The sequence below is a fragment of the Dendrobates tinctorius genome, unplaced genomic scaffold (genome assembly GCF_039654945.1).
Source record: "Dendrobates tinctorius isolate UK_male_01 unplaced genomic scaffold, ASM3965494v1 ptg000155l, whole genome shotgun sequence".
NCBI lineage: Eukaryota > Metazoa > Chordata > Amphibia > Anura > Dendrobatidae > Dendrobates > Dendrobates tinctorius.
Window position 1 is genome coordinate 12,547,240 of NW_027361822.1, and position 12,319 is coordinate 12,559,558.

The following is a 12,319-nucleotide window of genomic DNA, read 5'->3' on the forward strand; positions in this document are numbered from 1 at the left end:
CCGTCATGGCATTCCCGCAGTTCCAACAGCAGAGCTACCAGGTCAGGGCCGAGCAGAGCCACTTCAGCCTGACGCCAGCAGGGAGTCCAACTCCCTTCCCAGTACCTCTCCCAGACTAGGAGGTCGTCTTCTCCTCTTCAGAGATGTCTGGCAGAATTCAGTAGAGGATATCCGGGTAAAGGAGGCAGTATCAACAGGATGCAAGATAGACTTCAACGCGTTTCCGCGAGATCGCTTCTTTCTATCTCAGCCACCAAAAGACGCTGCTATGGCTCTAGGTTTTTTTGCGACAACCGACTCTCTCCTCAATGCAGGAGTAACCGTCCTCGTTTCCGAGCAGGAACGTTTTACCGGCTTTTACTCAAACCTGTTTGTAATACCAAAAAAGGATGGCTCAGTTCGTCCCATACTAGACCTCAAAAGGCTAAACAGATGGGTCCACTTACGCCATTTCAGGATGGAATCGATTCGGTCGGTTATTACGTCTATGGAGGATCAGGAATTCCTATGTTCCATAGATATCCGGGATGCCTACCTACACGTCCCCATTTTTCAGAGACATCAGAGGTTTCTGTGTTTTGCTGTCCAAAAGCAGCATTTCCAGTTTGTGGCCCTGCCATTTGGGCTGGCAACAGCCCCCAGAATTTTTACAAAGATTATGGCAGCGATGGTAGCTATATTAAGGGTCAGAGCATAATATTGGTACCATATCTCAACGATATTCTCGACAAGGCGCCCTCCTTCGCTCAGGCCCAGAAAAATCTAGCGGTAGTTTTAAACACGCTGTCCCGTTTTGGTAGGATCATAAACAGGGATAAATCCCACGTAACGCCAACACAACGCCTAGAATATTTAGGAATGGTAATCGACACCCGCCGCTCAAGGGTCTTTCTCCCAGAAAGAAAGTGGATTACCCTCCAGCAGGGAATTCGCTCTCTGTTGAAATTCCGGCTTCTATCCTTTCGCGGTGCCATGAGAGTCCTGGGTAGAATAGTGGCAGCTTCAGAAACAATACCCTTTGCCCTGTTCCATTCCAGAATATTGCAGAGGAACATCCTCCTTCAGTGGGACAGGTCCATCTCTTCGTTGGATCGCCCCTTCCTCCCCTCCATTTAGACCAGGGAGTCCCTCAAGTGGTGGCTGACCTCCCCCCTTGTTCATCTGGGAAGGCCTTTTCCCCCTATCCATTGGCAGGTAGTAACTACAGATGCCAGTCTCTTGGGCTAGGGTGTGGTATTCCGCCACCTGACTGTCCAGGGACGATGGTCGAGGCAAGAATCCTCACTATCAATCAACATTCTAGAACTGAGGGCGGTCTTTCTAGCACTTCGACATTGGGAAAGATACCTCAACAACCAGCCAGTCCGGATTCACACGGACAACGCCACGGCGGTGGCATACATCAATCACCAAGGGGGAACCAGAAATCCCCGGGCACTGGCCGAGGTATCCAGAATCTTCAACTGGGCAGAAACCGCAATTCCGGCAGTTTACATTCCCGGCACAGACAACACGGCCGCCGACTTCCTCAGTCGGGAGGGGCTCGTAGCAGGGGAATGGTCCTTACACCAGGAAGTGTTCCGTCAGATACAGTGGGGAAAAAAAGTATTTAGTCAGTCAGCAATAGTGCAAGTTCCACCACTTCAAAAGATGAGAGGCGTCTGTAATTTACATCATAGGTAGACCTCAACTATGGGAGACAAACTGAGAAAAAAAAATCCAGAAAATCACATTGTCTGTTTTTTTTTCATTTTATTTGCATATTATGGTGGAAAATAAGTATTTGGTCAGAAACAAGCAATCAAGATTTCTGGCTCTCACAGACCTGTAACTTCTTCTTTAAGAGTCTCCTCTTTCCTCCACTCATTACCTGTAGTAATGGCACCTGTTTAAACTTGTTATCAGTATAAAAAGACACCTGTGCACACCCTCAAACAGTCTGACTCCAAACTCCACTATGGTGAAGACCAAAGAGCTGTCAAAGGACACCAGAAACAAAATTGTAGCCCTGCATCAGGCTGGGAAGACTGAATCTACAATAGCCAACCAGCTTGGAGTGAAGAAATCAACTGTGGGAGCAATAATTAGAAAATGGAAGACATACAAGACCACTGATAATCTCCCTCGATCTGGTGCTCCACGCAAAATCCCACCCCGTGGGGTCAGAATGATCACAAGAACGGTGAGCAAAAATCCCAGAACCACGCGGGGGGACCTAGTGAATGAACTGCAGAGCGCTGGGACCAATGTAACAAGGCCTACCATAAGTAACACACTACGCCACCATGGACTCAGATCCTGCAGTGCCAGACGTGTCCCATTGCTTAAGCCTGTACATGTCCGGGCCCGTCTGAAGTTTGCTAGAGAGCATTTGGATGATCCAGAGGAGTTTTGGGAGAATGTCCTATGGTCTGATGAAACCAAACTGGAACTGTTTGGTAGAAACACAACTTGTCGTGTTTGGAGGAAAAAGAATACTGAGTTGCATCCATCAAACACCATACCTACTGTAAAGCATGGTGGTGGAAACATCATGCTTTGGGGCTGTTTCTCTGCAAAGGGGCCAGGACGACTGATCCGGGTACATGAAAGAATGAATGGGGCCATGTATCGTGAGATTTTGAGTGCAAACCTCCTTCCATCAGCAAGGGCATTGAAGATGAAACGTGGCTGGGTCTTTCAACATGACAATGATCCAAAGCACACCGCCAGGGCAACGAAGGAGTGGCTTCGTAAGAAGCATTTCAAGGTCCTGGAGTGGCCTAGCCAGTCTCCAGATCTCAACCCTATAGAAAACCTTTGGAGGGAGTTGAAAGTCCGTGTTGCCAAGCGAAAAGCCAAAAACATCACTGCTCTAGAGGAGATCTGCATGGAGGAATGGGCCAACAGTGTGTGGCAACCTTGTGAAGACTTACAGAAAACGTTTGACCTCTGTCATTGCCAACAAAGGATATATCACAAAGTATTGAGATGAAATTTTGTTTCTGACCAAATACTTATTTTCCACCATAATATGCAAATAAAATGAAAAAAAAACAGACAATGTGATTTTCTGGATTTTTTTTTCTCAGTTTGTCTCCCATAGTTGAGGTCTACCTATGATGTAAATTACAGACGCCTCTCATCTTTTTAAGTGGTGGAACTTGCACTATTGCTGACTGACTAAATACTTTTTTTCCCCACTGTATGCCAGCTATGGGCGACTGCAGATGTGGACCTCCTGGCATCGCGACAGAACAGAAGGGTCCAGCAGTTTGTCTCAAGATACCGCAATCCTCTAGCAATAGGGGTCGACGCGCTGGTCATTCCCTGGACACAGTTCAGACTCCCTTACCTGTTCCCTCCCCTTCCTCTACTGCCCAGACTGCTAAAGAAGATCAAGGCGGAAGGGATGACGGTCATAATGATCGCCCCATACTGGCCCAGGAGGGCCTGGTTCGCAGAAATTATCAATCTTCTCACAGGCACCCCCTGGAGACTCCCCGACAGATCAGATCTCCTGGCTCAAGGGCCGTTTTACCACCCAAATTCTCGGTCGCTCAACTTGACGGCATGGCTGTTGAAACCACAATACTGAGAGCAGCGAGTTTTTCGGACCGAGTCATTAATACAATGATCGAGGCTAGGAAGCCTTCCTCTTCCAGGGTCTATTATCGAGCCTGGAAGGCCTATTTTGGCTGGTGTGAGTCTAATTACGTCACACCTATGCCCTGTTCCCTGCCATCTGTCCTAGCTTTTCTCCAGGCAGGGTTAGATGGCGGTCTGGCCCTAAGTTCCTTGAAAGGCCAGGTATCTGCTCTCTATTCTTTTTCAAAAAAATTTGGCCTCCCGCTTACAGGTTAAGACCTTTCTGCAAGAAGTGGCACATGCAGCCCCTCCTTACAGATACCCTGTGGCTCCATGGGATCTTAACTTGGTCTTGGAAGCCTTGACAGATTCACCCTTTGAACCCCTAAAGGAAGCTCCCATGTCTTTGTTGTCCTGGAAGGTGGTATTTCTCGTAGCCATCACTTCTATTAGGCGGGTTTCAGAATTAGCGACATTGTCCGGTCACCCTCCATTCCTAATTATGCACCAGGACAAGGTTGTTTTGCGGCCTCCTCCTAACTTTCTTCCCAAGGTGGTATCGGCCTTCCACCTGAACGAGGATATAATCCTTCCGTCATTTTGTCCCGCTCCAACCCATCCTCTGGAGCGTTCTTTGTATAAGCTAGACCTGGTCAGGGCGATAAGGATCTATCTGGCCAGGACCGCTCCCTTCAGGAAGGCGGACTCGCTCTTTGTTATCCCCAATGGGGTGAGAAGAGGCCTGCTGGCCTCTAAGGCAACAAATGCCCACTGGATCAGAATGGCAATTCTGGAAGCCTCCAAGGTAAAGGACAGGGTGTCCCCTGCTGGGGTCAAGGCCCATTCAACCCGGGCGGTGGGCGCCTCCTGGGCGGTACACAACAGGGCATCAGCCATGCAGTTGTGCAAGGCTGCCACATGGTCATCCGTGCATACCTTTTCAAGGTTCTATAAGGTCCATACCTATGCTTCAGCAGACGCCAGCCTAGGCAGAAGAATCTTGCAGGCGGCAGTGGTGAGTTCTCCGACCTGAAGGAAGTTTCTGTCTTTTCCCACCCAGGGACTGCTTTTGGACGTCCCGCGGTTCCTGTGTCCCCCAATGAGACGAAAAAGAAAACAGGATTTTGGTTGCTTACCGTAAAATCTGTTTCTCAGAGTCTTCATTGGGGGACACAGCGCCCTCCCATGATTTTATTACGTGTGATGAATATATGAGGACTTAGATGATAATGTCTCCTCCTACTGCTTTTTCACTAACTGATTGTCCTACAGCCGGTCGGAAGGGTGTATACTGTGGAGGCGGAGTTAACATTTTTTTTTCATGCATAGTGTCAACCTCCTAGTGACAGCAGCACACACCCATGGTTCTTGTGTCTCCCCAATGAAGACTCTGAGAAACAGATTTTACGGTAAGCAACCAAAATCTTGTTTTTTACCACCAAAATTTTGCTTTCGCCCCAGATTTTACATTTTCACACTGGGAAATAGGCAAAAATGACACTAGATTTTATCACACAATTTGTGCTGAATGGAGAAATACCCTATATATGGCTGTACAGTACTGCTTTGCCGCACGGCAAGACTTGGGAGGGACGGAGCGCCATTTACCTCCTGGAGGGCAGATTATCCTAGAATAGTTTGCAGACTCCGTATACAGAGCCCTTAAGTGCTAGCAAAGTATAACCTTCCCTCAAGTGACCCCATTTTGGAAATTATGCCCCTTTGGAAATTTATCTTCAAGTGTAATGACTATTTTGATCCAATGGGTGTTTTCCAGAAACAAGAAGCAGTGAAAATGGCAAACTGCTGTTGTAGTGACCAATACATTATGCCCAGCTCATGCTTCTGGAGACACGCACCTATAAATTAGGTGGGCTGTCATCGCTACAGAAATGCCAAACATGTGGATCCTAAATGTGGTTTAGGCACACTGGAGGGGGCATTTAGATTTGGGAGCTCAAAATTTGCGGAATTTCTTTGGGGGAAGGGGGGGGGGGCAAGAGCCATTTCGCTTTTCCAGAGTCTTTGTGTTACGAGTAATGTGGAAACCCCCTATATTTCCATTGACAAATGGAAAACCAGAGTGGAGATTTTTTTGTGGATTCAGTTGAAGCTTTTATTGGGAATATTTTATGTAAAGTTTGGGATCACATTTATCTGACGCACTACGCTGAGCACTTATTTGGAGTTTCCATCTAAATCTCCGTGTGACATGATTCAGATGAAACCCTACAGAGAGCCACTCACTATTCTGAGGCAGCAGAATTACTCTGGATTCTGTCTGGCCTCTGTTCAGTGATGTCCTTTTTTTTTTTTTTTTCCAGAAATTCACAAAACTGTGGTTGACCGCATTTTTATGCATGCCTAAAAAGACAGTCTCCGCCAGATCATAGGCAGCCACACAGCGTCACAGTGCCTCCATCCGCCTCATTATAGGGAATCTTCTGCCAGGGATTCGGTTTCAATCATGTATTTCAGAGATTTACACAGAAACCAAGGTGTAACCGCTCAGCGCAGATCCAGGATAAGTGTGCATGGAGCCATACCACAATCTTTGGAAGTCATAATGAACAAATCAACAGCAGGTGCAAAATTGGTTTTATTTATTTTTTATGCCACTCCTTGTTCAGTATACGCGATTAGACGACTTTATTCTTCGGATCGGTGCGATTGCTGTAATACCAGATTTATATAGGGCTTTTATGTTAGCCTTAGTGTGTGACAGCAGTCAATATGCCCACGTTGCGTTTGTTAAGCGTTTCCGCTGCGTTCTTGCGGCCGTGGAAACGCTTAAAAAACGCATCCCCATGCAATCCTATGGGATTCCGCAGTTGCTGTGCTAATGCTGTGAATTTTACAGCTGCGGAATCGCATAGCGGTAAAAATCCGCAGCATGTCCATTATTTCTGCGGAATCGCCGCCATAGGATTGCATTGAAACGCTTACTTTACGCATGTGGCTATGCCCACCAGGCGTAAAATGAGCGCTTCATGTGCGGATGGTACCCAGGGTCTGGAGCAGAGGAGACTCTCTTCCATGCCCTGGATACCGTATTCCTGTAACAAAGTAGAATAAAAATAAAAAATAGGGATATACTCACCTTCTGGCGGCCCCCGGAGTCCTCAGCGACGCTGCCGGCAAGTTCTGTTCCCAGGCATGCTTTGCGAGAATCACCCCAGATGACGTAGTGGTCACATGACCGCTATGTCATCAAAGGTCCTTTGCGCAAAGCGACGTCTGGGAACGGAATTTGCCGGCAGCGTCGCTGAGATCGGGGGCCGCCAGAAGGTAAGTATATCCCTATTTTTTATTTTTTTTATAAATAGGCAGCATCAACAGTAAAAAGTTGGTCACACTTGTCAAGGACTATGCTTGACAAGTGTGACCAACCTGTCAATCACTTTCCAAGTGATGCTTCAAATTGCTTGGAAAAGCGCTAGCATTCTGCAAGCTAAAAACGCTTGCAAAACGCATGCAAATTCCGCATGCGTTTCACCCCCGGCGGGGAGTTGCGGAAATGCAGCATTTCTGCAACGTGGGCACATAACCTAAAAGACGCTTTTTTTTTTTTTGCAAAAACTAGTTTCTGCATCGCCATATTTTGTTTCCATATTTAGGCCGACATAGTAATGTGAGGGCTTGTGATAGCTAGAGTGGTTGGTTTAGATCAAAGCATAGTTGTGTGTGTGAATGGCCCAATCATTGTCCTGACCTAAATCCCACTGAGAATCTGTGGAAAGACTTCAAAATTGCTATATACATACATGTTATCAGTGAGAACCAGCTCTGCTATAGTGTCAATTAAGAGGTGGGAGGGTCTCATCCCTGATGCTCAAGAGGAGGATTGTGAGGAGATTCTTGAATCTCCAATTGGGGTGTCCCCATCAGTCAATAATAGAATGACCCAGCTGTGTATCATACACAGGTCATATCTAACTCCGTTGCGACTTTTGAAAATGGGTCGATCCCGAACATCAGAATGTTTGAGATGTCACTCGCTGGAAGCAAACTTTATACACATGGTATGGGGCTGCCCTATTATCCTATCTTACTGGAGTCAAGTAACGTCATTGTTGACATCTCTGGTACAAGCCCCTGTTACTCTCAGCCCTCTAGTCTGCTTACTTGGGGTGCTAGACAAAGAAATATGGGGACACTGTTAAAATTTTTCTGTTTGAGACACTCTTTCTGGCTAGAAAGGTGCTAGCATTATGCTGGATGGGTGGCACACATCCCTCTCTCAGGGAGTGGATAGAATTGGTAAACTCAATTATACCATACAAGCGAACATTATATCAAAACAGGGGCCGTTTAGGGAAATTTGACAAGATTTGGGACAGGTGGAACTCTTCTCATCTTACTGTAACGGGACATGGTGGCCTGGCAACATCATGTATGTCATGGTTAAAATACATCAAGTCATATTCTATGGCATCATATAGCTGTTAATATTACATAAAGGTAGTACTTGGATAGGATAGTTATAGTTTAATTAGATGTATAAGGTCATTTTTTGAGATACAAGTTACCAAATAGACAAAGTTGAGTAATGTCTTCTGCTCACTTGGCCAATGGTTTATTATACATACAGTAATATATAGACTCATGAAACTGGAATTGTACAAATACTGGCTTGGTTGTATACATGTGTATGTTGTTTTCTGGTTAATAAACGAATTAAAAAAAAAAAAAAAAAAAAAAAAAAAAATTTATTATATATATATATATATATATATATATATATATATATATATATATATACACATACACACACAACCTCACAAAGCTTTGCCAAGTGTCTAGGGTTGCAGTTAGGCAACGGGAAGAAAACGCACTTGCACGAAGACTTCACCTCACTCAACAGCTTTCATACTCATGCTGGCCCTCACCTCTGCTAAACAGGACTACTTCACAATGATCATATCTCCTCTATCCTATAGCCCCAGTTATTCAACACTTAATTCCCTCCTCCATCCATCATTGCCCCAATGGATCTCATTTGTATCTGCAGAAGACTTTGCTGCACATTTCAAAACAAAACCGAACAAATCAGCCAAGTACTTAATGCTCAACCACCACAACCACTCCATATAACAGACCAATGCCCTTCCCCTATAACATCACTGAAAGAGAGCTTACTCATCATCTCTTCAAATCACACCTTACCTCTTGTACACTTGAATCCATCCTATCACACCTCTTCCCCAACCTCACCACCACATTTTTTCCAGCCTTAACCTCTGTCTTAAACCTATCATTAACTTCTGGTACCTTCCCTGATGCTTTCAAACATGCCACTATCACACGTTTCCTTAAGAATCCTAAAGAAGCCATCCCTTCACCCAAAAATCTGTCTTCTGTCCCTGCCACTCCACTGAAACTGCCCTAACCACAATTACCAATGATTTTCTTTCTATCAAAGCTGACAGACAATTCTCTATACTCCTCCTTCTAGACTTGTCATCTGCCTTCGGCACAGTTGAGCACTCCATCCTACAACACATCCTCTCTTCCCTTTGCATCAAACAGATTTCCCTCTCCTGGATCTGCTCATACCTCACATTTAGTGTCTTCCAGTGCCATACAACCTCCTCATAATAATAATAATAATAATAATAATCTTATTTTTATATAGCGCTAACATATTCTGCAGCGCTTTACAGTCTGCACACATTATCATCACTGTCCCCGATGGGGCTCACAATCTAAATTCCCTATCAGTATGTCTTTGGAATGTCGGAGGAAACCGGAGTACCCGGAGGAAACCCACACAAACACGGAGATAAACTCCTTGCAGATGTTGTCCTTGGTGGGATTCGAACACAGGACCCCAGCGCTGCAAGGCTGCAGTGCTAACCACTGAGCCACCGTGCTGCCCATATGCTCCTCATCCCTCCTGTCGGTGTCACTGAAGGCTGTGTCCTGGGACCCCTATTCATCTCAATCTATACCTTATTGCCTGGGACAATTCATAACATTCCATGGCTTCCAGTATCATCCATTCTCTGATGACACTCAGATCTACGTCTCTGGCCCAGACATCACCTCTCTGCTGTCCAGAATCCAAGAGTTTCTATCAGCCATGTCATCCTTCTTCTCATCAAGCTTTTCTACGGCTCAATGTGGACAGAAATGAACTCATCTTTCCTTGATCCCACTCAAGCCCCTATCCAATATCTCTATCACAATAACGGACATTACGCTCTCCTCTGTACCGGAAATCTGCTGCCTTGGAGTAACCCTCGACTCTGCCCCTTCCTCTGGAATTCTGTACCCTGTACCCCAACATATCCGATGATCTACCACATTGGGACCTTTCTGATGGAACTTGAAAACCTCTCTCTTTAAGAAAGTTTACAGCCTGCAATTACCCCACCGTCCCCTCACCACCAATGGAGCAAGGGCAGGGCATTTTTGTGCTGGGCTGTCATGGTTTGTTCATTGTAATTTATATTTATTTGCTGTATGTAAACCCTTTTCACATGTACCGAGCCATGGAATCAATGAGGCTTTAAAAATAAATACTTTCCTAAAGACTATACATTGCTTGTACCAGTAGAAAGGAAGCAAACTTGGACATACTTTATGCTTTTTCTTATTTTTAAGGTTGCTCCTGTTCATTCACCTGATGAAATGGATTCAGCAGAACACGAATAGATTAAATCACTCCCCAAATTCAAAATTCGATAGCTGGGATTCAGACATCTTATTGAGACACAATAGCTTCTATTTGGAAGTAGAATCTGTGACTTCTCTACCTTTAGTGGTTACTACTCACCTGAGTCGTCATCTGCAGGAATCTCCTCTTTACACTGCACATTACTTATCACATGAACGTTGGGATTTTCTTGCTTACAGTCCTGTGGAAGAAGAGGACGGGGACATCTCTCTGGTGTTGTCCTCTTACTGGATAGAACTGGAGGAAACACATACAGGGACTGAATTCATTCCTTACATACAGATAATTATAGGCCGTCTGTATTTAGTCCTGTCTATTACCTGGTGATGTGAGGGGCTGGGGAACCTCCATCATGATGTCCTTGTACAGATCTTTGTTTCCTTCTAAATATTCCCACTCCTTCATGGAGAAATAGACGGTGACATCCTGATACCTTATAGGAACCTGACACATACAATGATACCGTCATCCCCCCATCCCTTCATAGTGTTACTGTATAATGTCCCAGCATTCCCAGCAGTGTCACCTCTCCAGTCAGCAGCTCAATCATCTTGTAGGTGAGTTCTAGGATCTTCTGGTCATTGATGTCCTCATGTATCAGGGGGTGAGGTGGAGGCCTCATGATTGGGCTCAGGGTTCTTCCCCATCCCTCAGACACAGGGGCCTGACAGCGCTCACTAGAGGTCTTCTTCACTACTGTGTAATCCTGGTTATGGAGAGACACATTAATAAACCTCACTACAGACATTTCCAGAGTCCTCACCTCTCCAGTTCTGTCCATCTGTTATTCCCATAGATAATAATGATGTAATGTGACGTCATCAGAATCTCTCACCTCTCCAGTAAGCCGGAAGAGGATCTCTAGGGTGAGGTGTAATATTCTCTCCGCCATCTTCTCCCTGGTCCTATCCATCAGGAAAGTTCTCTTATATAGATCTCCACTGAGAGGATCGGATATTGTAGGGATCTGAATGGGGAGAAGATGGCGATGTAACATCATAAAGCTTTACTGGTGACAAGAGGAAACATATGAGGAGATATAACATGCAGAAGTTCACTACCAGTAAAATTTGGAGAATTTTAATCTCCCATGAATAAAATCACACATTAGGAAGCCTCAAATTGCCTGGATAATATTGTGAGTTTTCCTATGAGTCAACTGAACATGTTTTGGCTTCAGTTATGTAAGCACTTTCTTTTACTGTATTCTACGGTTTATAGGACGCACCGAATTATAAGAATCACACCAAATTTTAAGGAAAAAATTGGAAAAAAAATATTTAATAAAATGGTGGTGCTTCTTACAATCCATGTGTCTTATTGCTTACCGGGGATGGTGGCTCTGGTGAAGTGGGGTCCCAGGGTCGTTGCTGATGGAAGCAGGAGTGGGGCGATGCTGCGGATCCCAGACTGGGAGAAAGGGGTGTTTGGATGTGCGATGCTGCGGATGTTAGGTGGTGCAGGCCGCGGTGGAGCTGGGTTGCAGGCTCCCTACTGGAGGAGGCAAAAGTGGGGCGTTGCAGCAGACCGCAGGCTAGGATGAGGGGGTGTTCGGATGTGCGACTCTGCAGGAGTTCGGTGGTATTGGGGCTCCATTGACATTTTGTAAAAGCCCGGAGCCTCAGCACTTCCATGATTTACTAGGCGGTGGACTACGGGAAAATGGCTGCCGGAGGCAGAGCAAGCGCAGACGGAGCAGCAGGTGAAGAATTGATTTTATTTTTTACGCCATTCCTTGTGCGGTTAAGGTGATTAGATGGCTTTTTTCTTCGGGTCAGTGCGATTACAGCGATACCAGATTTATCTAATTTTTTTTTTCCGTTTGGCTGCTGTCACACACTAAAAAACTTTATTACAAAAACAAGTTTTTGCACTGCCGTATTTTAAGAACTATAATTTTTCATATTTCGGCTGAGAGAGTCATGTGAGGTCTTGTTTTTTGCAAGACGAGATGACATTTTTATTTTTAACACTTTCGGGCACATGACATTTTTTGATTGCTTACTATTCCAATTTTTGGGAGACAGAACGAACAAAAACCAGCAATACGTGAAAATATTTTTTTTAGGGGGG

The 12,319-nt window shown here is 45.3% G+C and overlaps 1 protein-coding gene across 1 annotated transcript in view; it reads right to left on the reverse strand.

The window, feature by feature from the left end:
* Positions 1 to 12,319, reverse strand: part of LOC141051019 (uncharacterized) — a 45,802-nt gene that overhangs the window by 14,899 nt on the left and 18,584 nt on the right. The window contains 4 exon segments of the mRNA XM_073547808.1: positions 10,346 to 10,483; positions 10,567 to 10,690; positions 10,773 to 10,952; positions 11,082 to 11,213. Of these exon segments, the coding sequence (XP_073403909.1) occupies positions 10,346 to 10,483; positions 10,567 to 10,690; positions 10,773 to 10,952; positions 11,082 to 11,213 (574 nt within the window).